Below are 26159 nucleotides of genomic sequence, written 5' to 3'. Positions count from 1 at the left end.
ACTTCAAGGATGAAAGATGCAAATATCCAAGACCACAGTATCTCCGGCGCTGTATCCGGTAAACCTTCTAGTCTGCGTGCGCGTAATTTCCCAACTGGACGAATTAGCTATCAGATGAGATTTGTATGTAAAGGATATGAATATGAATACCTGAATCGGTTGCTTATGATATCTTCATATGCTTTGCTCAGCACCGGATCACCACCCAAGCCGTTGCTTATTACCAAAAATGCTGCTTCCATTGTCGGATCGAGCGCGCATCTCAATTGCTCCTTTCTGGACACTTGCTGGCAATACTCGACGCGACTCATTTTCCCGACACAGTTCGCCCAGGTCATCATTGTGAGCCTGCTGTCTTTGTTTCCTCGCATAATATTTCCATACGGAAGCCATTTTCAAGGATTCATTATAAACGCCAAGTCCATGACATGTCTCATGCTGCTGGTTCCAACATCAACGTTTCTGCTGTCATTACTTTCTTTTGTTCCGGACTGTTGCATTTCTCCATTCCGCTCCTTCTCTGAAATATCACAGCGTAGCCTCTTCCTTGGAGATTCATGGCCCTTTTGGTCCAAGGGCGTTGGATGTGCAATGACCCGACTACACTTTTCACGTTCACCTTCATCAGTTCGACGACGCGTCTCGCGTTCGCGTTCCATAATTTGATGACGCCTTTCAAGCTCACGCTCCTTAAAGCGGCGCTTCTCCCGTTCTCGTTGAATAACCCGACGACGTCTATCCTCCTCTTCACGACGGCGGCGACGGCGATATAGTCTATAGTTGGTTGTATGCATAGAGACTGCATCACCACTCCCGAGGCCATAGTGGCCAGAATCATCGCAAGGCCGGCGGCGTTGGCGGTAGGATCCATCACGGCTTCAACTCAAATTATTAATTAGAAGCTATCAGACTTGACAATGTGACAAGCATGGTACTGTCAGTTCCACAGCATGAAGAAATCGATATCACGGCTCAGATGTTCATGTTCCCAGGATTGCGGGTTCAAATTGAATGATGCGTTTTACGCTTCCAGTTCGGCAAGTGGGACTCTACCCGTCGACATTTACCTTCAACTTTACCACTTCTAGAATGTCTCTAGGAACTCAAATTGGAAGGCTTCTCTGTTGAGTTTGCTTTCAAAGAAATACGGACATATTCTGATGTTAATGCTGATTATCTTGGAGCTGCCGGGTGCGGGTAAATAATTCCTCCCACCTTTGGTTTCCAATTTTAGAAAGCCACCGATATGGAAGATCTCGAATCTTCAAACTGCCGTTCTACCTGCATGTTTTCTGCTAATAAAGGACATGATGCATCCGTCTACGTAACTAACCATCTTAGAATAAACCAACAATGTTACCCTGCGAGCTGGCAGAGGGAAAGTAGCGTCAGCTGAGACCGCGGCGTCGGTCGGGATCTCCCCATCGCCTAAACTTTGATCGCTTCAGTTCGATGCGACGCGCGCATCGACGAGGATCCCTGGCTTTCCGCCCTGATTCGATCAGGCCGATCAGCGCTCCCGTCGCAGGAACATGAATGCAACGTCCTGCAAATAAACATCGTGCCAATAAGCGATGCTCGAGGCGCAAAACAAGCAACTTCTCCCTCTCACGCAAAGTCCGGGATTCTTCAGGCTGTCCTTCTTGACGGCCCCGGAGGCGCTTTAGAGATCGGACTCGCCGTCGCCCTATTGGCAAATCGTCGACCTTCCATTATCACACGTGCCAACCTAGCGATCTCCAAACATCCAGGCCCTCCGGGTCTAACGTGTGAAGCTAAGGAGAAATCCGAAATGTCATCCAGTCTTTGGAGATAGGACCTCCCGGGCCGTCCCCATCTGCGTCCACCCGTCCCTGGGACTGCAAACACTGGTTGGCCGAGCTTGGTCGGCGCACCATTAACGCTGTAATCAAGGCCTACGGCTGCTTTGGACTTAATTGTCGCTGTCGAATCAGCGTTCCCATCGCACCATGTGAGGACAATTCACCGCCGGGGATCCGTCTGCTTTGAGATCTAAGTCTGGACAAGTTACAACGCGGGATTGGGGCGAAACTTAATGCGTTCGTTCATGTCCAGGAGACTATACTAACTACAGCAGTGAGGGGAAAAGAGGAAAGTACAAATTGCAGCAGGTACCTTCCGGTACTTTGGGGATTCAATCCATACTTCTGTCTACCTAACTGTACAGTACTCGGGTTATCGAAGGTCCATTGATTTATCCGATCAAGACTGTCTTTGACCATAATGATGGTGCCGTCAACTCGATCCGTGGGCGTGCTTGCGCTGGGCGCTGCGCAACTCTTTACAGGAGCGCTCGCGGGCGTGCAGTCATGTCCAATCGATTCCCAGCTCAGCTGCCACAGTACTTCCAGCGGGACGTGCTGCTACAACAGCCCTGGGGGTCTCCTCCTGCAGACGCAGTTCTGGGACACCAATCCAGCAACCGGACCTTCCGACTCGTGGACTATCCACGGGCTCTGGTGAGAAAGCATCAACTACAAAATGGTACTGAAGGAATGAAATATAACTAACCTAATTCCCAGGCCGGACAACTGCGACGGGACCTACGAGTCGAGCTGCGACCCGTCGCGCGAGTACAGCAACATCACGGCGATCCTGCAGTCTCAGGGCCGGACGGAGCTGCTAGACTACATGCAGACTTACTGGAAGGACTACCAGGGCGACGATGAGGGCTTCTGGTCCCACGAGTGGAACAAGCATGGCACATGCATCAACACCATCGAACCCGACTGCTACGCAAATTACTATCCCCAGGAGGAAGTCGGCGACTTCTTCCAGAAGACCGTGGACCTCTTCAAGGGTCTCGATACCTACAAGGTCTGTAGAACGCAAAGCGTGTCACCAATGGACTTCATTGAGCTAATAGTCCTGGCCCTCCAGGCCCTCTCCGCAGCTGGCATCACGCCCAGCTCGTCAACGACATACCAACTTAGCGACATTCAGAGCGCCATTTCCGCAGCCCACGGAGGTCACGAGGTGAGGTTGGGTTGCAACAACGGCGAGCTGAACGAGGTGTGGTATTTCTTCAACGTCAAAGGCAACGCCATCACCGGAGAATACGTCGCTACCGACACGGGTGCGTCACGCTTCCTCTCCAGTACAGCGACAGCAACTCGTGGACGCCTTGCTAATTTCCTTATCTTCCAGTTACCGACTCCAGCTGCCCTTCGTCCGGCATCAAGTACCTGCCCAAGAACTGATCCCCCAGCTCTAGACTTTGAGTCCGGAACCTAGCCAATGTGCAACTGCTTCTTCCCTGCTTCTCCGGACATGTGCCATAGTGTTTAAAATCTGCTTAAAATGAATATATATATATATCATCCCTGCATTTCCTCTGGCAATATATCCAGGAAATTGTTTTGTTTGCAAGACACACGGCCAGTCCTCTTGCTATAAGGCTCCTTTTCCGTATCTTCTGAACTAGGTGCGGGATGCCCCGTTTAGAGGCGTAGCTTCATCTATGGCAGAGACGCTCGTAGCCCGTAGAACAGGAAGATAGACGTATATCCATGCTGGATCCGCTGTTTTTCTCCTCCCAGGAGCGTCTTTCGAGCCAGCTCTGCGTAGAAGCGGTTAGGAGGTCTTTGCTTTCTGGCCTCTCTGTCAACTGGAGCCTCTAAAGCAGCACCAGGATAGCAAAGTTGAAGAAGGGAGACACGTCGGCCGCCCTACCACTGACAGAACAGCGACGCGACATGGCAAAGCTGACTGTAGATCTATAGACCCTTCAACCGCGCATTTCTCCTCTCCTCTTCCCTCTTCGCCTCAACACGATTCAAGAAGTCCATGCGTCCAAGGTACCCTTCCTTGGCCTTGCTGTGGAGATTCAATTCGTCCTTGATACCCTCCTGATCCACATACGCCGCCCAGTCGAGCCTCGACTTCTCGACCGTATTGAGCTTCGGGCCCCTGGCCTCCGTGTTATTTGTGGCCGCAGTATCGCCGGTCGGCTGCTGCTTCTCCCAGCTCTTCTTGATGGAGCCCGTCGGGTTCGGATCGAAACGGGAGATCTTACGGAGGGGTCTGCGGAGTTTGAGGGTGGCCTTTTTCGCCTCTGGGTCATCTCCATCGACGACGACTGCGGTGGTTTCGCCGTTTCCTTCTTGGTTCGAGAGATAGAGCTTCGCTTCGGCTGAGTCCTTCGGGACTAGCTTCTCCTCCGTGATGACTTCGCCGGCGAATTTGTAGGTTCGTTTTATCTTGATCATTTCCTCTGCTGGAAGGGCTTGTTTTTGTTGCTGTTGCTGTTGTTTTTGCGCCACCTGCTCTGCCTCCCCGTTGTTCTGTTTATTGTTATCCTCTTCCCCTGCGGGCGTGGTACCATCCTGCCCCTTTCCAATCTGCGAGGGTAAAAGTCCCGAGTCCGTACCGGGGGTATTCATCTTCTCCCACAGCGCATCGACATCGATCGTGGCGCCGTCGATCTTCGCGAGCGGCCTGCGCTCTTCTTGCCTGTTCAGCGCGCGCGGCACAAATCGTCAGTCTCCAGATCTAAATCCCAAGACAAACCAAACCGGGTCACAAGAACATCAGAGCAAAAAGAAGGTAAAATGACAATGAACTTACATCCTCATCCTCATCGACCTCGTCTTCACGAACCCCCCTTGACCGCTCTCCTCATCATCGTCATCGAAATCGATATCATCATCCTCATCCCTATCCTCATCCTCACTATCCGCGCCACCCTTTCCTTTCTTCCCCTTCCTCTTATTCTTCCTCTCCTTCGCCTTCCGTATCATCGCCTCGTCGCCTGAATCCAGTTCCGCCTCCACCTCCGCCGCATTTTTCGCCTTGTCCTTACCTTCTACCTTCCGCCTCTTCGCCGGTCGCTGCTCTGCTGCATCATCATCTTCTTCCGCATCAGACGAGGACAGAGCATCTGATTCTTCGCCTGCAGCAGCATCATCGAGCTGGAAGTCCTCATCCTCAGAGGAGTTGTAGTCGTCGTTGTCGAGGTCGAGGTCCGGGTCTGCGGCGGCCGCCGTCGCCGCGGGGGCTGTGGTCGTGGGAGGGTCTTCGGACATGATTTAAGCTTTTCTTATCTTCTGATTGAAGGTGTCTTGTAATGCATCAGACGATGAATGTAATTAATATGAGGAATAAAAGAGAGGGAAATGCGCTTGTAATGGCGCTCACTCAAACTGGGTGGGTATCGCGGAGCTTTTGCGGTCGCGACCTTGTGCTGCTGCGCGTTAAGTGGTCAGTCCGGGGGAGGTGCGGATTCTGCCGGAGGCGGTGTGGATTGTCAGTGAGAATTTCGTTTGATTATGTAAGCATATAGGGCTTGTGGATATGCTGTGAGGAAATCCAGCTTATCAACATGATTGATGCCAAGCCGCATCCTCTCCTCCACCAAGCGGCCGTGTACGAGCTTTCAAACTGAAAAACAGCCAACATCCAGAGGCTGTAGAAGATGTGATAAATGTGCTAGCGTACAGATTGGGATAATGTTGATCTCAGTGCAGGTCCAGTCAAATAAAGATGCCAAATGGCTTCCATGTCCATCAAGAATCAACATACAATATTTCCCCTTTGTGCGCGCGGTTGTAACTGGAATAAAGAGATTCTTCAGCGATGAGAGCCCAATCTCATCAATTGTCCATCCATTAGGGCTTATCTCAATCCTCCAATCATGTGGTAAGATATTGCCCTCATACCAGGCCTGCTGATGGATTTTTGCTTTCAAAATCAAGCAAGGTGACAGAGCCCATTCATCCTGTGGCATTGACTGATTCAATAGCTGCAACCCATTCACAATTTCCAGGCTGTATAATAACTGGCCCACCAACAGTCTCAACCCTAGTAACCACCTTCACGATGGCAATAAGGCCCATTGCAAAGCCTGTCTTATCAAAGTTGTAAATATCTTCCTTTAGGATGCCGTAATGCATAATAGTGATTGGTACTCGGTCAAACCACTCATCTCTTCACATTTGGCGCGTTGATAATTATATCTCTGTGAAAAGCATGTTTTGAGCCCATCATGGCGCTTGATAAAGTTGTACACCCAGTTATTGCCAACACGTTGATGATCTGAAGCAGGGGCACATTCAGATAGAAGAATATTGGCCATATCTTATACAGATGCTGGCTGAGGAGCTGCTCCACGTGCTCCACGTCTGTCAAGAGATAATGTCCATTGTACAAGCACATCCTCCTCAGTAATTGTCAATTTATGCCCATTGGCGCGCTTCTCAGCCCTCATAGTGATGCCTTTAAGCCAGTTTTGTAGAGTTGATTCAGGCACTTGATAATGACGTGCTGCTTGAAGTATACGGTGAATTTCTTTATTTTTCAAAGCAGAAATTGCTAATAGCATCCTTCCTTCCTGCTCAATTGAGTTTCTTGACTTTATACGCAATTTTTGAGGCATGGTGGCAGTTTGAATGGTTGCAATAATTGTATGCAGACGCGATCGCGTTGGGGTGCGCAGCTCGCTTGTGGATTACGTTATCCACGGATAGAGGAAGCATAATGTCTACGATAGAGTTGTATGACTGGAAATTTAGTAGACGTGGGTATGAAGTGATTCTGCTGAATAGTATACATCACTAGTTCAATTACCATACATATAAAACGTTACCTCCGGAGTCCTACTTCCGCCATCGACTCCCGACCAATGCTTCCTTCGAATTAGTACCGAGTACATACTGCCTTTCATACATCCTGTAATCTGTACTCCGCCTAAACTGTCAAGTTATATGCGTACATAAGTACTACCTGGGTATTCTTCACACTGCTAGTCTCGCCTCTCATGGAGCACCCAACAGACAGTAAACAACAACTACAGTACAACAGCACCTCAAGGCCCCTTCGCACTAACCTCCACCCTCTCAAGCTCAACCTTCTCAACCTGCCTCTGTCTCCGAACGTCAATCTCAAGCCACCATCCCGCAGCCGCTGCAGCGCCCATCATGACCTCAAGCCCAATCAGGAGACCAAGCAAGATAAACCCGGCGCGGGTCTCCATACAATCGCGCGGAAAGTAATCCGGCGCCCGGAGAGGATTGCCATCCTCGTCGAGGATGTTCAGGTCCCGCATGGATTTCCACCGGCAGGTCCAGGAGTGGAGGGTCTCGTTCTGTGTAAACCCGCTGGGGTAGATGGACGATGGGAGGCAGATGGCGAAGGCGACGCCGGTGACTGCAGTGATGAACCCGCCGCAGGAGACTGCGGTGGATAGGATGTTGAGGAGTCTGGTGCGTGGATGGGGCTGTTGTCGTATTAGCCTCAATAGAAGAAGAAGAAGAAGAAGAAGAAGAAGAAGCGAAGTCAAATTTACAGAAGATATACATACCGAAGGCAAAAAGGTCGCAACAATGTAAACCAAGGCCTGAAACATGATGACGACTCCACAAGACAGGAGGGCGTTCGTCGGACGCAGATCGAAGTTCAATGGCCACAGGTAGAGCCAGTACTGGCCGAACGAAGAGGTACTCTTGTAGTGCTGGAGAGGGACGGCTTCACAGCCAACAATAGCAGCGGCAGCGCCCAGGATCACAACCGCCAGTCCGAGACGGATCCAATTGATCACTCGGATCCGAGAGAGATATACCGACTCTTCCTCATCAGAGGCGTAAGATGGGTTGAACGAGGCCGAGAGAGGGGATCCCGAACTCATCGTGAATATGATAGCAGGGTTTGAAGAGAAATATAATGACCAATATAATCACAATTCAATTGGCAAAGAAACGGTTGAGACAGGTGACTGCAAGTACCGGATGCAGAAAAACAAAGAGAGAGAGAGGATAATTAAACGCAAATGGAGAGAGAATGTATGCTAACCAGAGCAACCTCCTTAGTAAAATGTAGAACTAAAACAGAATCACTAGGAATTTAAGAAAGCGAAGCGACTCCGATTAAGAGAATTGAATAAAGAAAAAAGTGGAAAGGACCCGGGATATGTATTCTATTTCCAATGCGGGAACAGCCACATATCTGACATCCTCCGTGAACGACCAGTTCACGCGTATAGAAACAGGAAATAGGGCCAAGAATCAAGTCCATTGCTCTGACGAATCATGCTGCTAAATGGGGATGACGGGAATGCTTCTTGGTTTCCTTAGAGGGTAAACAGGGCTATCTTATTCGTCATATGCAGCCAGACAGAAAACGCAGGGCGCTTAGGGTGGGACAGCGACACTTCTAAATACTGAAAAAAGAAAGCCGTGCCATATCGAGGCAAGTTTTGAGGGGGTCTAGAACAGGCTTGGGATTTGGTGTACAGAAGCGCTAACGGGGATAGCTCGCGCTGCGGGATGGGACGAATCAACGACGCATGGATGAAGCATTTATTCCTGTTCTCGTTCAATCACAAGCGAAGGCCTGAGGGGAGTGTGACGCAGAACAGCAATAGGCCAACGAGAGCATGCTGGATGCCGTGACTCCTGTGATGGTAACGCCGCGTATCAAGTGGGCGGCTAGAGAAGAGCAGCGCGGGGTAGTCATTGGCCCCCGGGAGTTGACGACAGGCGTTTAAAGTGCATACTTGTGACACGCTATGCTGCGTATCCATTTCTTTTTTTACCAGCAAAATAGTTGACAGGGGGAAAGGATAGAAACAGCTGCAATTATCGGTCTATTCGCCATCGGTTTCGTTCACCCTGCGTGTTGACTCCCAGCGACTTGGCCCTGACAGCGGCAGACCGATGCTCAACCAGGACATCCCCGAAACCTCAGATCATTGATCGCTTTTGCTAGGATCCCTGAAGTGTCTCAATAGTAATTGAGGGTCGATAAATGCAATTATCGATCATTATGGTAAAAATCGACCAGCGGGATGAATGAGGGCAGACCACATGTCGCATTCTCCATCATTGGGGATGGGATCTTGCTTTACGATCCAATTTTAGATTCAATATCCTCTGAAGAGAAGGAAACGAATGATCTTGTAGGTCATTAACTGGTCCGTCCGTCCGTCCCTCCACCCATCCATCCGTGAATTAACCAGAACCCCAAACTCCAGAATCCTGAGTCCAGAAAACGCCTTGACCATGATGCCATATATACGCACAGGAAGAAAATGTCGCTATGACTTCTGATCATCCATAAGCATCCCCGTGACACTTTCCAGTGCCTGAGCTTCCGAGCCACGAATCCTCCTGCCCGCGACAACTGTGTTCCCTTCGCCCATGGCCAACTCTCCGGCTCGTTCCAGGTGCAGTCTGATCCTGCTCTCGATGTACTGCCGTCTCTCCTCCTTCTTCGCGTCCAGCTCCATCTCATCAGCAGACTTCGGTAACGTGGCCAGCTTCGGCCGGAGCTGTTCGAGCGTTGCTCGCAGTGCTGGTAGCTGGGACAAGATGAAGGTCGTGTTCGTGGTGAGAGGGTTCGTCCCGTTGCCCACTCTCAGTTGTTTTGCCGCAGGATCACGGGTCAAAAATGAGAGGTCCGGAAGCGACGTTTCTCTGGTAGCAGCGGGAGACCCTTCTGTTTCACTCTTCTCTTCTTCTCCCGTAGGTTTTGTGGCAGCTGCCTGCGCGCCTGAGAGCACGGAGCGCAACTGGGAAATGATGGCTTCATTGCGCGCGTATTCCTGCTTCAGAGCACGCTGGAGTTTTCTGGTCTCGTGGAGCTTTTTCCGTTGTAGGTTTATCGATTCGGGCGTAGGCGCATTGGGACCTGAGTTACCGAATTGCAGACCCTGTTGATCGAAGCAGCAGCGATCAGTAAACGAGTTTCTTATAAGACGAGACGTAACTTGCCAATCTTAAAACCTACCTCATAATGCCCCAGCCTCACCCAGCCGAGCAGATCCTCCGGCACAGTCAAGATATTTCTCAGCACGTAGATCTCAAATTTATCGAACGCCTTGTCGACCGTGGCCTCGAGCAGCGTCTCCAGCTGGTGTAGGCCATTCTCGATCTCGAGCCTCGCCTCCGGATACTCGACATTGCCGTCCGCATCGGTGTCCGGGATAGTCGAAGAGTTGTTGGCGTGCGCGAAGCCCAGGCGCTCAGGAGGGGTATTCAGCAGGCCGGATTCGAGGCTGGAAATCGCTTGGTAGATGAGATTGTTGATGGAGTTTATTATGTCGTCTATCAGGGACTGCAGCGATCAGATCATGCGTCAGCAATTGAGATTCTATCATTACAATCTTCCAATAATGCCCGGCATGACTTTCAAACATGGTCGCGGCGGGACCGCTATTGATCCTCAGAACTTGGGAAAGCATGCGGAACTCACCAGAGGCGTGTAACTGAAGTGCTCCGTGAGCAGGGAAGTCGTCGCATCATTCATCTTGGTAAGGTTCTCTTGCGCATAGGCATCTTCCAATGTACGTTGTCTCAATTGTTAAGTCCAATCTTCACTTGCGGCGGACACGCGATGGTGTTGGGCGGAGTACACAGGACCCGCTCTGGCGCGGGCGGAGACCAGAACAGGAAGGGTAGCCGAAGACCCGCACCGCCTCTACTGTGGTGCAGTTTCATACTTCAGATCAGTGGTACGGGTGTGCATCAGGTAGTGCAGTATTACTCTGTATAGTCATGCTGCTGCTGTTTACCCTAAATGATCTCCATAACTTTGGGAGCCGACAGTTCCAGACACAAGAGAACACTGAGATTTATGCAAGTCCGCAGCTGTGCCCTCTATCGAACGGGATGCAGTACTTTATTCGAATCTTAAGAAAAAGTGCTCCCAAATTTATTTATCATAACGGACCGGCCGGTATATTAGAATACAGCTGTATAAAAAAAATAAATGATGCCATGAGCCCCTCCATCCCCGGTATAATGAGACTGGTGTTCAACGTCATAGTCCGACAAACGCGAATCCCGCAATAACGAGCACCAGGAGACCTGCTGCGTTGGCAACAGACCTGGGGGCTCCGTTTGTGGTCTGGACAGGAGTGCTTGATGACGGAGTCGCCGAGCCGACGGCACCACTCGAGCTGTTACTCGCAGGGACACTCGAACTGCTCGAACCACTCGAACCACTAGAGGTACCGGAACCGACCGTTGCTCCACTGCCAGACGAACCTGTGGAAGAGCTGCTGCTGGACATAGCGAGGCTCCTGAAGGCTTCAAAGGACTTTTTGCTTCCCGGTGCCCTGAAACGCAAGTCGGTAAGTACTTCCCTGAAGTTAAGAAGCTAGTGTTACTTACACGTTGATAGCCATAACCATACCCTTCTGGCAATGCGTGGCCTGACTGCAGTACATCCACATGGGCTTTGTATCATTGACCATCATAGTAAAGACAGGAAGTTCGGTAGCATCCGCGGCAACTGGCATGAACCCAGACCTAAAACCAGTCATATTGGGCATCGACTCGGCCATGGGAGTGCAAGGGTTGTCGAATGTCGACTGGACGACCGAGTGATTCTGGACGCGGTCTTTGTGTCAGCTCATTTGGCCTATGTCTGCTGGTAAAACCATCCTACCTTTGGGTGAAATTGGAACTGAACCATCTCGCCAGGGTTCACTTGCAATTGATTCGGAGAGAACGCCAAGGACCCGTTCATCCCAACCTGAACGACGTGTACCCTGACCTGTCCCTGGCTCGCAGCTTTGCTGGAATTCGATGCCATCGACATTCCAGACATTCCCGACGTTTGCCCGCTAACAGTCAGAGCGAGGCAGAGCGTAGACAAAACCAGATTCGCGAACTGCATGATGTCAAAAGGCGTATATATTTGCAAAAACAAAGAACTTGAAAGAGAACGGAAGTATCAAAAAAGCGTCTAGCGCTTTATTGCTGAATAATAGAGCAAGCAAAAGCTGCTATGCACGAACAGAACGATATGAAAAATAAAAGAGAAAGGAAACGGGGGAGCAGTGATTCTTCTGTGGAGAGCAAGAAAAGCAAGAGAGAAAAAGAGAAGATGGGGGATCCAAGGCATAAGAAGCCAAGTCATCCTCTCAGTTTAGAAACAGGGGCCTGCCCTGAATTAGAAGCCAACGTCACAGATCTCACGGATCTATTGGATCTATCATCACAGACAGGATGAGAATAACACCTTGGGCCATAAAACAGTAGCAGGGAGATCTCAGCCATCGTAGCCCGTCTGACGACGACTGCCATTTTTGGGTAGTAAAAGGAACCAGATATTCGTCTTCCTGTCCGGGGTTACCACCATCAAACGTGATGCGTCGCAGAACCTTTGCAGACTTGCCCCAACGGGCTACTGAGTCCGTAACTAGAAAGTCGCTTAGTCCGGACATTATGAATCCGGTATATGTGGCACAGATAAGTGTATCAGCCAAGAAACCAGAAAAGACAGAATATCCATTGCCGTCAGACTTAATGAGTGCTGCTAAAACTCGGTAAGGATCAGTTTGCGAACTTGGAATGTTGTATTTGGAAACTTGAATTTAGGAAAAACGCTGGCAGTTTAGTTGCCTGCTCGGACATATCTCACTCCTCAGCACCCCAAGTTATTCTCATGCGCGACGAACACGCACAGTGTATTATGCGTGCATGAAGAAGGTTGGAAGGTTGAAGCACCTGGGAGTTTGACGTGTGTCGCATCTCTGCGACGGAGACTCGAGCGCTTAGGTACGCCGTGGGCCCGAGCTTCCAGGGTTAAGCGTCGCGGAGGGATTCTCTAACGACGCCCGCCTACATTCAGCTGGAACTGGAGACAAACTTCTTTAGTAGATTTAGAACTTCTATCATTGCAGGAAGTGAGTACTGCCAAGTATGCAACTGATGCAGTACAGCTCCAGTTCCGATGTTACCAAGTTAGGCCCACGGAAACCCCGTTCCCAGAACACGAAGGACACAAAAACCCCAATATGGATTTGAGGCAATTGGCAATTATTTTTTCCAACGCATTCGCGTATCTCCGATGCTAGCTAAACTGTTATTTCGCTCCACAAGACAACCCAAGCAACAACCCTCCAGAACGGACAACGATGCAGCATAATATTTTCTAAATAGTCATAATGCACCGGTTTCTCGTGTATAGTCATACCCTCATTCACTTTGTGGTATCCTATGATATCGCAAAAAGTGTTAAACTGAATACCGCAAACGCCAGACGCCCTTTTACATCATCCATAGAAAGAGCCGATCAGAAATCCAGGACCAATTGTGGTGCCATCTTTTCGAGATCCTCAACCTAAGAATAGAAATCACCATAGTTAGCCAGCGTGCAACAAGCGCGGAAAGCGAAGAATCGTGCCGGATGCTTCCTCCGGAATAATGAGTCGCATCATACCTCCAGAAACCCATCGCCGACACTCTTTCCACCGGAACCCGTATTACCTTCGCTCTCTTGCCTCTCATATGCAGCCCTCGCTAGAGCCTCTCTCACAAAGATATCCACATACTTCGCAACGACAACGTTTGCATCTTTCGCGATCTTCGTCTTCTCACTCTGAAAGTGATGGTGCAATATCGTCGTCAGTAGCTTCGGAGGAATGGTCGGATCACTGGACTCGACATCGTTCGGTTTTGTAGTGATCTCGGCCAGGATATAGTCCGGTTCTTGCGAGAGTGAGCGCTCAGAGCGAGCAGAGGCTGAATCTGAGCCCGACTCTGACGCCGATGCTGACTCAGGAGATGTAGAGCGCGAAGGAGGGGAAGGAGATTTCTGACGGGATGCTGGTTTCTTAGTCTTAGCAGTAGATTTCGATGCTGAAGCCGCAGATGTGCGGGGATTTGTCTTCGGCTTGGATTTGGATGCTGATGTCGATGCCTCCGCGCTTGCTGATGCGCGCGGTCGCGGTGGGTTGAATGGAAGCCTTCTGCGCTTCTGAGCTGGTTGGCGTTCGACGGGCATCCTGGAAAAAAAGGCAATTCAAGGGACGTCAATCAAATAATATCAAAATAAAAATTTATAGTCCTCATATAATTTCAAATTTGATAGTTGTGACGAAAGATTCCAATAGTAGTTGTTCGTTGATCTCAACTGTAAGATCGCAGACGCGGTTCTCGCCGAACCGCGATCCCCAGAACGCGAGATCAGGTGACTATCCCGAACAGCACGATGACATCAGTATTTCCTTTTTGTCCTTAAAACATTTTGTCTCTATTCTTAAAACAGCCTCCAGGTACCTAACGGATATGTTCCAGCAGATTAAGGTTTTGCAAATTTGGGGCACGATGATGAACACTGCTAGATCATTTCTGGAAACAGGGGCCAAGTTGGCTTCTACCACGAAACTTTTTTTCATATTTGGACTTCATATCCTAGTCAAAGTCCACACACCAGAGATCGCATCTCACACACTAACCTAGGTAGTACACACCACGTTTGGGCCTTATTCACCCGGAGGACGAACAACAGTCACCTTCAAACCCGAATCCTCAAGAATCTTCCGTGAATCCTTCCAATCTACTGCAAATAGTCCGGAATTGAATCTACAGGACCAGAGCTCCCCAGGCTTGTCCGCAGATCCATTATCCTCTGCACCGTCCTGCAGCTCTTCCAGCTGTCTTTTCATGTCCTCCACAGCAAGGGCAGTGTTCTCAAGGATGACATCCGGTGGACACACGGTGCGTCCGAAACCACGCGATGTGAATAGGCAGACGATCCAGTGTTTCTTCTTTCGCTCACTCTGCTTCGTATCCGTTGCTCTGCTCCTGGCATAGCCCCTGCGAGGTCGCCGTGGTCGTTGCGCGAGACCGGGGAGGTAGTCTCTCTCTTGAGGCGGAATGATCAAAGCAGTGCCCTCCGGAAGTCGAAGGATCCTTGACTTTATGGTTTGGTCACAGGAATCGCTTTCTGACGGAGACGCGGTGGCATATTTGGCGCTCTCCAGAAAAGACCGACAATGGGAGCGGTAAACCTCGCAAGCTGCAGGATACTGATCGATATGAGATCGTAAGCATTGCAAAGTCCGGTGCGAGCAACATGGGAATTACAGAAGAGGGAAACCCGTAAGTCGCTCAGAGAAGAGAAGAAAAAGAAAAGCGATATGGGAAGAGAAAGATACACGAGTAACAGAATTGCGTGACTGCTCTCAGAACAGAAAGAGATGATAAGGTGCTGACCTTGTCCCTGAAGGCCCTAGCAATCCCTGCACCCCACGAGCCTTTGCAGTTGCAAGCGTCTTCAAGGTAAGAGGGGAAATTTAGCAGCCAGAGAACAATCCAGCCGGAACTTCAATGAACTTACGAATTAGAACAGCCCCGTCTGGCGCGTCGAATAGGTCACCCTCGATCTCTGTAATCATGTTGCTTGAACCCGGTTCCATTTTAGCTCTACGGTATAAATCAGGAGCTTATGAAGCGATGTTGGTCTTTCTTGGGACGTGGTATGTAAATAATGCAAGTATGTGAATTAAGAACACGAGATGAAGACAATGGCGCGTTTGTTATGTCGCATTGATGGTTCAACAAAGTACCTAGCTCTAGAGCAAAACATATCATAAAGAAAGTAAAAGGGAATTAAAGGGAACCTAAAAGTTCAGGTGTAAATACATCCTGAACACAGAGTTAATCCTTTCTGTATGCTACCGCAGATGAGAAGGGCCGACAAGTCGATTATACCATTATGATGGCTCGACCGGTGAATTGATGCCTAGGTAGCTGAACGCTGGTATTTGTTTCCACTCCGGGCAGACAGACTGGGATTCCCCGTCGGGGAAACCTTTTTTGGAATGTACGGCAACGATAGTATCAAGTTTTTCCACACAAATCCGATGATGCATGGATTCCTCATTAGCGGAAGACAACCTACTGAAATCCGTAAAATAGCTGGAACTTAGAAACCACCCACCTAAAGCTTGTGAGTCAACACTGCGGGGCAACACTGCCAATGACATATTAAGGCTGGGATCGGCACCAACCGCGTTCCAGGCCTCCAACAGAACTGCATTCATACCATTTTCTTTATTCTTTCGAGAGGGTCCAAGGTTTAAGGTCGCTATTTTGTACAGTTCCATTTTTAGGGCCTTATACGTTCTGATATATATTGGGAGGACTTTCTTTTTTGGTAGGCGACTTTCCACCCTCTTGTCCAAGTGTGACGTGTACAGTCTGTTGGATAAAGTCTGAGTCGGAGATGAGTCATCTGACTAGGCAGTTGGTCGTTACTATTGACTCTAGAGCTAGCATTCTCCAATGCTCACTTAGCTATTCGCCTTGCTGGGGTAGCATGTTTGCGGCTGAGGGCATGCTCCGCCACATTCTGAAATGATTCCAGGGAATCCAACAGACGCAAAGGTCACACCTAGTTGTACGATGTACGCTATTTCAGTAGGTAGAAAACCGCCAGTGCCATTGTTATAAAAGGTGCAAAAGGTGCGAGGCGTTGGACTCTGGATTCGCATCTTGCTAGACTACTCAAAATCACCATTTGTTCGATTCTGTGTTCCTTCCGTCCACATAATTTTTCACTTCACTTCAATCATTTCTTCCTTTCTTTCTACAGATTATTTCTAAGAGATACCCTGTTTGTCGTCTTTTAATAATGTCGTCGGATATTTCAACGGACGTGCTAGAACATGCCAGCCATGGTACTGGTCATGATGGTGATCCTGACCTAATCGGACCAGCCAGGCAGTTCCTGCTGGTCCATAAGTCTCTAACATCACCAGAAAACGTCGCGACCAGGGCAGCGATATTTACGGAGTTTAGCAAAATCCTTCTCGGGGATCTTCTTCAAAAGGTGAAAATCGGACAGGGGGGGATGCCGGATGGTTATCAGTCGGTTTCCGAGGGTGGGCATCTACTCGTCGTACAGGCTGGCTCTCACGCTCTAGGGATCTGGAATCCTTCTGATCCCATGTCCTGCTTATGTCTCGGCTCTGTGAGCCAATCTACATTCTACAGCATCGCGGAAAAGAAACTGCGATCAGCTGAAGACAAGATGCATCTGCGCATTTTGAGGAAGCTCTGGGATCCGGAGACGGAGTCTGGTGCTGCGTTCCACATAGTTATGAGAGGAGTGCTGATCAAACTCCAGTATTGCTGTATTGGGGCTTATGAGATGGCCAGGTATGTTTCCACTGTGCAGTTCAATTTTGTCTTCACCTTCTCACATTTCTAGGTGGGAGTCTCTGCTTGTCCAACCATCTCAGAAGGTTGCCCTTCCATCGGAAGTTCTGGTGAGCTTGAACACCTGTAGGGATATCAGATATATCTGCGATACCATCCCGAATCTTGAAAAGTTTCAAACCGTCTATCGCATCCTCGAACTATGGTCGCGTTGCAGGGGAATTTACTCCGGCCCACTGGGATACCTTGACCGCGACCGTCTGGTGCTCCTTCTGAATCATCTTTGGAAAGTTCGTCCTGTTAATGATACTCCTGTGTCCTCTATTGTCAGCGAGTTCTTCGCCTCCTACAGCGTTTTCAACTGGGGGAGGGAAACGATTGTCGATCCAACACAAGATGACGCCAAAAGCGAGATACCGTATATTAGGAGAGACAATGCAGCGGCCATCATGACTATTTTCGCTCCCGTGAAGAATGTCGCCTCCTCAGTCACCAAGAACACTCTCAAAACCTTACAAAGGGAGTTTAATCGTGCAAAGGACCTGGCAAACCCTGCTAACCTAAGCTGGGATGATCTGATGGGTGTGCGTGGAACGGACATTAGCAATCCCTTTTCCACTGCTACGGCGGAGTTCGTTCAGAAATTCAATATTTTTGTGCGATTTGATATACGATACTGGGGCTCTAATACTGCAAGCAGAACTCGTTTCTTTGACGACATGGGAATGCAGTATGCTTCGCTTTTCGCGAGACTGTCCAACTTGGACTTGAGGGTCTATCTGCGGAGTTACGACAGTCTTGCCTTCGCATGGCCATATCGTCTTACGGAAACTGCGACAAACGTGCAAGATGAAAATTCGTTTTACCTCATCGGCCTTGACTACGACGTCGCTGGTAAATGTCGACAACAATTCTCGGACCGCCTGAGACTTGAATGTGAGGAATTCGCGCGCAAACTATACGAAGATGGTATCTTTGATCCGACCACTGCGTGGATCAGTTTCTCCATCGTTGAGAAGCAAGAGCTTGGGGAGATAGGTCTACATAGAGAAGTCGGGATTAGAGAAGTTCCCGCGATAATGTCCCAGTCTAGATACGATGAAAATACCAGCTTACGTGGGGTATTGCCGAGTGATCAACAGCCTAGTCAGAGAGAAAGTAAAAAGGCAGATACGCAACGAAAGGCACAAAAGCTAGCTCAAAGCAAGCTGCGGCCTGCAGTCGGTATGATCCGGTGAACGATATTCCAAAAATGTCGTTCATGCTGACAGATATATAGATATACTCAACCGTCTCACCTGGGATTCGAACTTTGACCGAAAGGACTACATTATCGGATACGAGGATAGGTTTGCTGGGTCTCTGGAGATGCCCCTTGATTCCTGGAAAGGAGACTCAACGGACGAGGAGTTCATCCCCCGGCATCGGATCTTGTATTTCAAACGGAGAAGTGACAACGAAATTGTCTGGGACAGAAACAAAAAGATCGATAAGATCTTTGGAAGTGGGAATGCGGTGCATATGTGATAGGTATTATGTGATGACAGTATGATCTTCCTAAAACAAGATAAGGTGGCTTCGATCCTATGGTTTCTCTCGATGCTAGGAGTGTCTTCATCGGATGTATAAATTTGCAAGCTCAGGATCCTAATAGGTGTGTAAGTATCTGGATGTAGACAAATATCTACTGTAGATTCGCAGGTAGGGTATTTCCAGAAGGCACCTGCAGAGGGGCTCTGTCCACTATTGGGTTTGATGAAAAGTAGTGCAGGCAGAGCGGCCGCCCGTCTAACCAATAACCGGATCACGCGACGGAGCATACAACAAGTGACGCGCCATATCAGCGACGGGAGAGTCCATGCTACATTAAAACATCAACATCCACTTTCCTTAAAAACGTTATATGTCTCTTGTCGCAAACTTCCTTCTGTTCTTGAACAAGTTAAAGAACCATACATGGACTCATCCTTCAGACGTTCTTTCAGTCCATGAGCTGCATGGATAGAAGATCGCACAATTGAAACTTGTCACTCCTTAAGACTGTCACTCTCTTCCCTGTCTTTTTCAGCAAAAGTCTCAACAAGTTACATATCTAGATACTCAGGTATGCCTTGAGATTTGTTAATATCATTGCTATTCAGGAATACAACCCTTCTAATAAGTCCAATGCACTTGCAGGAATTCAGACTGACAGAGGGAGAAGGCAGCAAGTGTCGCGCACAATCAACTTCGACTGCTTTTGCACAATTCTCTAGGGTCATACATGCAGCTTCTCCCTGATACAAGAAGATAATCCTGATGAAAATATCATTCAAAGCTGTCCTTCTATTCTTGAAGAAGAAATACATTATCCAAGCTTCTTCAACTTGTGGGGAATCAACAGTACCTATTCTCCAGTCGCCTGAAAAACAGCGCGCGTCGTGTGCAAGTGATTGTTCAGAGGTATCACCATTACGAACAAGGAAAGCTCAGCAGCTTACTAGCACCATGTCTTCTACCATCCCTGAGGAGGAAGAGAACAGTATCACCCGCGAGCTGACGCGTGGTACCCCCGCAGATGGCGGTTCCCTTTCCAAGGTAGAGAAAGGGGCCAACGAGCAGGAGCTCGCGCGAAAGAGGAGTCAGTACTATGAGAATGCCTTCAGCGCCCGCGAGCCACATAATACTCCTCGGGACAGGGTGAATCAGGACTCTATCGTTATTATCGAAATTAAAATCAATACCCAGGTATTTCATCATCAAGATATACTGACTGGGATCCTTGACTGACTAGAACTGACATTCATATCTACGTATCCAGGTGACTGCTGATGAATTCCAGCTGGTATCAGATCTCTCCTTGCGACTTGCTCAGGTCTATCAGCGGCCGGAAAACTCCATCCTGGTTACAGTCGAACAGAACGCCTGCCTTCTCTTTGGCAGCTCCCCAGCTCCTGCCTATCTGCTGACTGTTTCCGCACTTGCCTTTCTTTTCGCACCCGTTACCAATCTCCGCAACACCATCTTGATCCAATCAGCCATGCAAGAGATCCTGAGAATCCCTCCGAGTCGCGGAGTGGTCAGATATATGCCGCTTGCGGAAGAGAACTTTGCGACTAACGGCACCACCGTCCTGGGTGAGATCGAGAAACTCGAGCGCAGTTCTCAGGACGACTATCCCGGGGTCCTCAAGAGTATCTCCCGTTCCATGAGTCGGAGAAGGATTCGATCTAGCAGCATTCAGAGCTCGCCTATATCCATGCGGACTGCTGCATCGTCGTTTCCGCTAATCCCCGAGGCTGAGACAGTGTCGACTCCAACTCCGGTAATCGACGATAACGTCCAAGCTTCTGGTGATGGTGACAAAACACAAGTAGTCAAGAAGAGCAAGAGTATACGGAATTTCCTCGCTCGTCGCCTGTCGAACCTCGGATCAATGGGGGATTTGCAGTGAGTTTTGCCTCGCTGCACGTTGCAACTGCCCTGCTTTTGCGTTGGGGTTGGTTTAAGCTGGGCATGAGGCGAACATGAAATATTTTTACTGTGTTGCTCTTGGAAGAATGATTAAAGGTGTGAAATGGGGTGTTAACTGATGCCTGTCGTATTGTTTTCTAGAAAGAAACGGCAAAAAAGCAACAATGTTAAGATATGAAAGCTCTCATGCAAGTACCTAGTTTCCTTAATAAAGATGTGCACTGATACAGACACACAAACCTGAGGCCTGAGGAGACCTCGGACGAAGAAGGGATCGCTTCTTCCATTAATCATGAACAGTACGGTATCTCAATGTGCAGAATGTTCTGCGATATTGGGCCACGGACTGCATAGTTCCCAAATCTAAATCCGATTCTGCACGGATCTGGTGTCTTGATATAATATGTCTGTAACATTCCATTCTAGTATCGATGGACATCGCTAGCACGCTGGATCCGGACCTGACTAAGGTTAGTGTCGAACGGCGAAGAACAAAAGGATTTATCCCAGTCAAAGGCACCTGTTTGGCGACAAAGACGACTCGACTCATTTTTGATACTCCCCAGACGAACCTGGGTGAACACTATTATGGCTGTTTATTTAAAAAAATCATTTAATCCAACCATGTGGTTTGCAGAGGGCTCGAATTCAAAGCACAGTACGTTGAGTTGTATCGTTCAAAAAGATAAAAAAAAGGCGGTGCAGGTGGGTGATGGGGCAAGTAAAATGCGAAGAGGGAAAAAAGGAAAATACGGTGGATCATTTCTCCGGTAGGGGGAATCGAACCCCCGGCTGCTGTGTGAGAGACAGCGATGTTAGCCACTACACCATACCGGATTATTTGTTGAGAGATATCTTTCTCAATATTTTTAAAAGAGAATCTTTGTGCTCTTGTCATTAATTTCTGTCTCATGGTGATCCATCTTTACCATCAGTTCCTCGTCCTATTTCTCTTGGAAAGTCACGCAGGGTATTTTATAATATATACCTGCTATCCTTTTTTCTCGAAATCTATCCCCTATAAGTATCACGGATTCTATGTGAAGTGTGATGAAAATGTCTTCTTTTATTCACATCTAAAAGAGATCTAGACACTAATTGTGGTATAAATAGTCTGTCTAACGCCAACTAATATAATTCCGGGTATACTTTACAACGTGGACTCGTGGTACGTACCGGGGCGTTACATGTGACAAAATAAATAAAAAAAAAGGCTCGAATCTCAGATTCCGACAAGTGTATTTTCAATCCAATGTTTTGAGCAACATTTCATATTTACCCGTTGGCGAGTCGTGCGCCAACGCAAAATCCAGACGTGCGCGGAGAATCAGGAGCTGCGATTACTCGATCTCTTCCAGTAAACCCGAGACGTTAACACCTGTGTGTCTCGTCTCCGGTGGAAGACCTGAGTTGAGCGCCTGGGATCTATATCCCCTCATCCGCACAGGCAAGGAGCTGATTCCACGTCTCTCCAAAGACTTGAATCCTGGCGTCGAATATACGCAGCAGCATGCTTGGCTTCCAGGAGACGATATTCGGATATGACGTGCTAAAGAACATCAAGCACGCACAGTCTCATCTGTGGAGACAGGGACCGGGCATTCATTTCCGGTGCTTAGGGGAGTTTCTGATGCTTTGACGTCGGGAGTTGAAGGAGCCTCCTGGGGTCGATCCTTGGAATTCGTGCCATTAAGCTTATTTTTCCTCAATTTGAGAGCTCCGCTCTCCAGAGCCTCTGCTGGCAGAGGGCGCACATATGGCTGGCATACCCACCAAGGCCTGCTGTATTCCGCAATGGTGGCCATGGAGCCTGACAGGGGGTCGCCGTTTGGCAGTTCCGTTGGCACATCGAATCTCTCCGGGAATTGCTCGTATTCCTGGATACCGGCCTTGACCGCTTCTTCGACAAGCGACAAGATGTTCTCGTATGACGCAATATCGCCCGTACGTGTCTTGGCGAGCGCGTCTCGAATATGTGTATGTTTCGAAACCAAAGGTCGAAGAAGTTGGAAGAGATGGCCTTGCATCGTGCCAAGACTGGGAGAGTTAGGTCTCTTGTTCTTCTCCCTTGCGCGTTTCTGCTTCTTCTTCGGCGGTCCTTCTTCGACATCACCATTCTTGACCGTTTCTTGTTCTGGCTTTTGCTCTTCCTCCACTGGGTCTCCCGGGATGTACAGAGGCTTCCTCTCGGGTACTGGCAGTTCGAGGACATACTTATAGATGATGTCCAGGTATCGACGGAAAACGGCATCCATCCGGTATCCTCCCTTCCCGCTTCTGCCTCGCCAATATTCCCTCCCTTCACTGCCAATAGGAGGCGGTTTGCTGAAGATGGACGGATCTGACAGGTTTCCTTCTGCACTCATCACGCCATCCGCGCCCGTGGCTTCGAGACACTCTTCGATATCGTCATGGTTGAGAATGTTGCCGTTTGCAAAGATGACAGTCTCTGGGGGTAGATTGTCCCTCAGGTATCGAATATAACTCCAATCTGCCAGACCAGTATTGTGGCCCTTCTGTTCTCTTGTCCGCCCATGGACCGTAATTATGCTGGCTCCAGCGGACAATATCATCTTCGCGTACTCCAATGTCTTCTCCTTTGTCTCCAGGATGCGGAACTTAGCTGTCACTGGGACGGAGAGCTCCGTATGTAGCTTGTTGATCAACTTGTATATCAAATCCCAGTCCTCCTGGAGGAACGCCCCGTAGTGACCCCTCCTGGCGATTCCTTGAGGGCATCCAAGGTTGAGATCAACAGCATCGCAGTATGGAGCCACATGACGTGCAGCATCCAACAGGTCCTCGGGATCGTTCGCACAGAACTGCACAAATAGAGGACGATCGATAGCCGGGTTACCATCGAGATACGGAGTCTTGTCGTCTGCGCCTTCAACAACCGCTGCGCGGGTGGGCTGGAAATGTTGGTTGCGGAAGCCGGCTGTTTCACGAAATAGACGCGCATGGAGCATGGGCGAGTAGGCAAGGAGATTCTTCGATTCGATGGGTTCCATGAATGAGCGAGAGAGCATGCGCCATGCCTTCCAATGGTCAGTACCTAGCCATTCAAATGCGCATTCGGGGAAAAGGGAAGACTTACGAATTCAGACCGATCCACCATAGGGGCGACAATGTATTTTGGGCTTCCAATGCTCTTGTAGAACTCCCTCCCAAACAGCTTCTTCCGAGGGGCCTGATCCGAGCTTGCGGGTGTTCTCTGCGCCGCAGCGCCTTCAGACGGCGCTTGCGATTTTCCTTGATCGGCCATTTTGGCCAAGATTCGGCGAAAGGACTTTAGCATATTCTGGCCCCAACCCGGGGCCTGTCCTCGAAATAGCCCTATCTTGGTCAGACTGGGAATTAGACACCCTAGGTCTGCGAGTTTCCCCCAAAATCGCGAATGGCGAAAATGCTAGGCACCTGCGGGTACCGCGACTTTTCTCGTCCTTTATCTCGGGGCGGAACAAGGTTGACCCGGTATACTCCGTATCTTATCGGTCCTGACTGGTCCCGCCGCCACAGAGACTTCGCCGAAACTTCGGCCCTGCACTCGGTTTCCGCGTGGCCACTCAACCCTATCGTTTGCCATCCATGGGCCTGGGCCTTATTGTCAATTATCCCTTTTGGGATGAACTATATCTGGGTTATTTTGTGCATACGCGTCGCAAGAGGCGCCCACTGAGTGCTAGATGTTCAGGAAATACTCTTCTCCGTCTGTGAAGCCGGGCGAAGTCGCGTCGTATGGAGACCTGAATCTCTTCACTGCATCTCCTGGACGTATGTGTTTTAGATACAGAAAATATTCAGATAAGATATAAATTCATCTAGACCTTACAATTCTTTTTACAGTTTTGTAGCCAAGTCATTTGATTTGATTCAATTGTACGTATTATGTAATACATCTCCTAGGCTTGGCGCTGCCTGTGATACGACTCGAAAGGGAAAAGCCGACAACCTCGTTGATGCAGACGTTGTTTGCGGAGGGAGGCAGAAGCATTCCAGGTACTAGAATTAAATCTTGGAAATTATATGCAGATGGATTAGCGATTACATTCCTTTTTTCTTGCCCTTAAGTGTCAAATCTGACATTTCCAAACTCTGTACGACACCGACAATTGCACAATGGCTTCCACGAGCGCTGGAGGTAACAATGGAATTCTCTTTTCCGTCAACCCGAAGCCTGCTTCTGATTGTTCCTGCAGCATCACTTCCGATAGTTGTGTCACAGGATGGTGACTACGTCGCTCGATTAAACGGAAAGGAGCTCGTTATCCATACCGGCTCCGCTTCTCAAAACCCAAGAGCGCTTGGAATTATCAAGCTGAAAGAGCCCTTGGCATCGCAGGCAAAGCACCTAAAATTATCCCATTTATCCTCCCACGAACCTGAAATTTCCGAAGAACTTGGCCTTGTATCACGCCAGCATCTGCTCTGTGCCACAGACGTTCGCGTCACAGTATGGCAATTGCACCCGCTGAAATGGCATGCTGAGATCGAGAACGTTGAATCTGGGTTGACGTATGTTGACTTTGGCGGCGACGAAAATGAGGTCATTTGCTTCCACTCTTGGAATACTAAAATAACCCTCTTTACGTTGGATACCGGTCGAAGCCAAGTCATCAAGTCACCGAAATTCTCCAATCCCAATGGCTACGGTTATCGACCGCGCACAAGACAACTTGCGGTTTTATTGAAACCCGACGCGAATGATGTACTAACTGTACACGAGGCCCAAACATATGAGCTTATCTCCCGAGCGGTGTTACCAACCGTAGATGCGCAAGGCCTGAAATGGAGCCCAGATGGCAAATGGATCGCCGTCTGGGAGGCCGCGAGTGCCGGCACGAAGGTTCTGATATATACGGCTGACGGACAGCTTTTTAGAACCTATACCGGCCCAGCAGGTTCTGATAGCGCCTTTGATCTCGGCGTCAGAACGATAGAATGGAGTCCAGCTAGAGGGCATGGTCCTGCCTCGGAGTTTTTGGCTGTCGCGAAGATCGACGGTAGTGTAGACCTTCTCAGCAGCAGAACAGTAAGCGATGTCGTTCCCGATGAGGCGATATCAACTAACTCTGTCTAGTTCTCTTGCTCGACCTCTCTCACCCACACCTTCCACATAGACCATTACGCCCCTAGCATCTGGCGGGAGCGTTATTTGAACGCAGGTGGAGACCTCGAATATGCCGAGGCATCAGGTTCTTCTGCATTCACAACGTCAACAGATTCATCTAGCCTTCCCCGTGGCGTATCTATGGTTCTATTCAGCTTCGATGGAAGCCTTTTGGCGACAGTTGACCAATCCCGGTCGAACGTCGTATGGATATGGTCGTTAGGCACCGCATCAAGACTCCAATCCGTGTTAGTCCACGAGCATGCGGTTAGGCAGCTTTCGTGGCATACCAATAAACCGGAACTGCTCATTTCTACGAGCAACAGTGCTGTCGCTGCTGTGCATCTCTGGTCTCTCGATGGAGACCCGGTCATTGCACGTGTACCTATAGCGAGGAACGACGCTGGGAAGTATGAAGTGAGCTGGGTTAAGACCGATGATGCTGGGCGTTCCGTCTTTTGGTTTGGGACACCCGAAGAATATGCTCTTGGAACACTCTCTGTGCAGGAGGGCAATGCCCAATTCAACGTTCTCTATTTGGTAAACGGCACAAAAGATGTGAACAATTTCGACATCATGACAATCAGTCAATATGGTACTTAGCAGGGATGCTGTTGTAATTGAGGAAGCGGTTCGTTCTGGTGCCTACGATTATTGATGATAGTCTGCTGGGAGTCTTTGACGTGAGG

At 49.2% G+C, this 26159-nt stretch overlaps 13 protein-coding genes and 1 non-coding gene across 14 annotated transcripts; 4 read left to right on the top strand and 10 right to left on the bottom strand.

Annotated features, from left to right (window-relative positions):
- Positions 1–3: 3 nt before the first annotated feature.
- VTN00DRAFT_9508 (uncharacterized protein) lies at positions 4–311 on the bottom strand (the record flags this gene model as incomplete). Its single annotated transcript, XM_069436476.1, has 2 exons — positions 4–94; positions 151–311. 2 exons carry the CDS (start codon positions 309–311, stop codon positions 4–6), a joined length of 252 nt encoding a protein of 83 aa, XP_069285093.1.
- A 122-nt stretch (positions 312–433) lies between these two features.
- On the bottom strand, positions 434–871 carry VTN00DRAFT_9507 (uncharacterized protein; the record flags this gene model as incomplete). The annotated part of the gene is made up of 1 exon (XM_069436475.1): positions 434–871. The coding sequence occupies one exon, from the start codon at positions 869–871 to the stop codon at positions 434–436; it is 438 nt and encodes a 145-aa protein (XP_069285092.1).
- A 1373-nt stretch (positions 872–2244) lies between these two features.
- VTN00DRAFT_9506 (uncharacterized protein) lies at positions 2245–3221 on the top strand (the record flags this gene model as incomplete). The annotated part of the gene is made up of 4 exons (XM_069436474.1): positions 2245–2480; positions 2544–2838; positions 2902–3097; positions 3169–3221. The coding sequence occupies 4 exons, from the start codon at positions 2245–2247 to the stop codon at positions 3219–3221; spliced, it is 780 nt and encodes a 259-aa protein (XP_069285091.1).
- A 516-nt stretch (positions 3222–3737) lies between these two features.
- Positions 3738–5045, bottom strand: VTN00DRAFT_9505 (uncharacterized protein; the record flags this gene model as incomplete). The annotated part of the gene is made up of 2 exons (XM_069436473.1): positions 3738–4473; positions 4588–5045. The coding sequence occupies 2 exons, from the start codon at positions 5043–5045 to the stop codon at positions 3738–3740; spliced, it is 1194 nt and encodes a 397-aa protein (XP_069285090.1).
- A 1778-nt stretch (positions 5046–6823) lies between these two features.
- VTN00DRAFT_9504 (uncharacterized protein) lies at positions 6824–7642 on the bottom strand (the record flags this gene model as incomplete). Its single annotated transcript, XM_069436472.1, has 2 exons — positions 6824–7234; positions 7319–7642. The coding sequence occupies 2 exons, from the start codon at positions 7640–7642 to the stop codon at positions 6824–6826; spliced, it is 735 nt and encodes a 244-aa protein (XP_069285089.1).
- A 1407-nt stretch (positions 7643–9049) lies between these two features.
- VTN00DRAFT_9503 (uncharacterized protein) lies at positions 9050–10260 on the bottom strand (the record flags this gene model as incomplete). The annotated part of the gene is made up of 3 exons (XM_069436471.1): positions 9050–9664; positions 9742–10068; positions 10207–10260. 3 exons carry the CDS (start codon positions 10258–10260, stop codon positions 9050–9052), a joined length of 996 nt encoding a protein of 331 aa, XP_069285088.1.
- A 513-nt stretch (positions 10261–10773) lies between these two features.
- Positions 10774–11634, bottom strand: VTN00DRAFT_9502 (uncharacterized protein; the record flags this gene model as incomplete). Its single annotated transcript, XM_069436470.1, has 3 exons — positions 10774–11071; positions 11127–11344; positions 11404–11634. 3 exons carry the CDS (start codon positions 11632–11634, stop codon positions 10774–10776), a joined length of 747 nt encoding a protein of 248 aa, XP_069285087.1.
- A 1401-nt stretch (positions 11635–13035) lies between these two features.
- On the bottom strand, positions 13036–13746 carry VTN00DRAFT_9501 (uncharacterized protein; the record flags this gene model as incomplete). The annotated part of the gene is made up of 2 exons (XM_069436469.1): positions 13036–13083; positions 13183–13746. 2 exons carry the CDS (start codon positions 13744–13746, stop codon positions 13036–13038), a joined length of 612 nt encoding a protein of 203 aa, XP_069285086.1.
- A 481-nt stretch (positions 13747–14227) lies between these two features.
- VTN00DRAFT_9500 (uncharacterized protein) lies at positions 14228–15163 on the bottom strand (the record flags this gene model as incomplete). The annotated part of the gene is made up of 3 exons (XM_069436468.1): positions 14228–14773; positions 14961–15019; positions 15085–15163. 3 exons carry the CDS (start codon positions 15161–15163, stop codon positions 14228–14230), a joined length of 684 nt encoding a protein of 227 aa, XP_069285085.1.
- A 1217-nt stretch (positions 15164–16380) lies between these two features.
- On the top strand, positions 16381–18434 carry VTN00DRAFT_9499 (uncharacterized protein; the record flags this gene model as incomplete). The annotated part of the gene is made up of 3 exons (XM_069436465.1): positions 16381–16907; positions 16960–18131; positions 18187–18434. 3 exons carry the CDS (start codon positions 16381–16383, stop codon positions 18432–18434), a joined length of 1947 nt encoding a protein of 648 aa, XP_069285084.1.
- Positions 18435–19394: 960 nt separating this feature from the next.
- On the top strand, positions 19395–20340 carry VTN00DRAFT_9498 (uncharacterized protein; the record flags this gene model as incomplete). The annotated part of the gene is made up of 2 exons (XM_069436464.1): positions 19395–19634; positions 19708–20340. The coding sequence occupies 2 exons, from the start codon at positions 19395–19397 to the stop codon at positions 20338–20340; spliced, it is 873 nt and encodes a 290-aa protein (XP_069285083.1).
- Positions 20341–21125: 785 nt separating this feature from the next.
- VTN00DRAFT_t174 lies at positions 21126–21197 on the bottom strand. The gene has a single exon. It is a non-coding gene; the product is annotated as a tRNA-Glu (tRNA).
- A 722-nt stretch (positions 21198–21919) lies between these two features.
- Positions 21920–23625, bottom strand: VTN00DRAFT_9497 (uncharacterized protein; the record flags this gene model as incomplete). Its single annotated transcript, XM_069436463.1, has 2 exons — positions 21920–23398; positions 23458–23625. The coding sequence occupies 2 exons, from the start codon at positions 23623–23625 to the stop codon at positions 21920–21922; spliced, it is 1647 nt and encodes a 548-aa protein (XP_069285082.1).
- An 854-nt stretch (positions 23626–24479) lies between these two features.
- VTN00DRAFT_9496 (uncharacterized protein) lies at positions 24480–26073 on the top strand (the record flags this gene model as incomplete). The annotated part of the gene is made up of 3 exons (XM_069436462.1): positions 24480–24501; positions 24560–25392; positions 25441–26073. 3 exons carry the CDS (start codon positions 24480–24482, stop codon positions 26071–26073), a joined length of 1488 nt encoding a protein of 495 aa, XP_069285081.1.
- Between the last annotated feature and the right edge of the window lie 86 nt (positions 26074–26159).

The sequence above is a fragment of the Thermoascus crustaceus genome (genome assembly GCF_041956765.1).
Source record: "Thermoascus crustaceus strain CBS 181.67 unplaced genomic scaffold VTN00scaffold_7, whole genome shotgun sequence".
Lineage (NCBI taxonomy): Eukaryota > Fungi > Ascomycota > Eurotiomycetes > Eurotiales > Thermoascaceae > Thermoascus > Thermoascus crustaceus.
The sequence above is the reverse complement of the archived record's forward strand: the minus strand, read 5'-3'. Positions and strand labels throughout refer to the sequence as shown.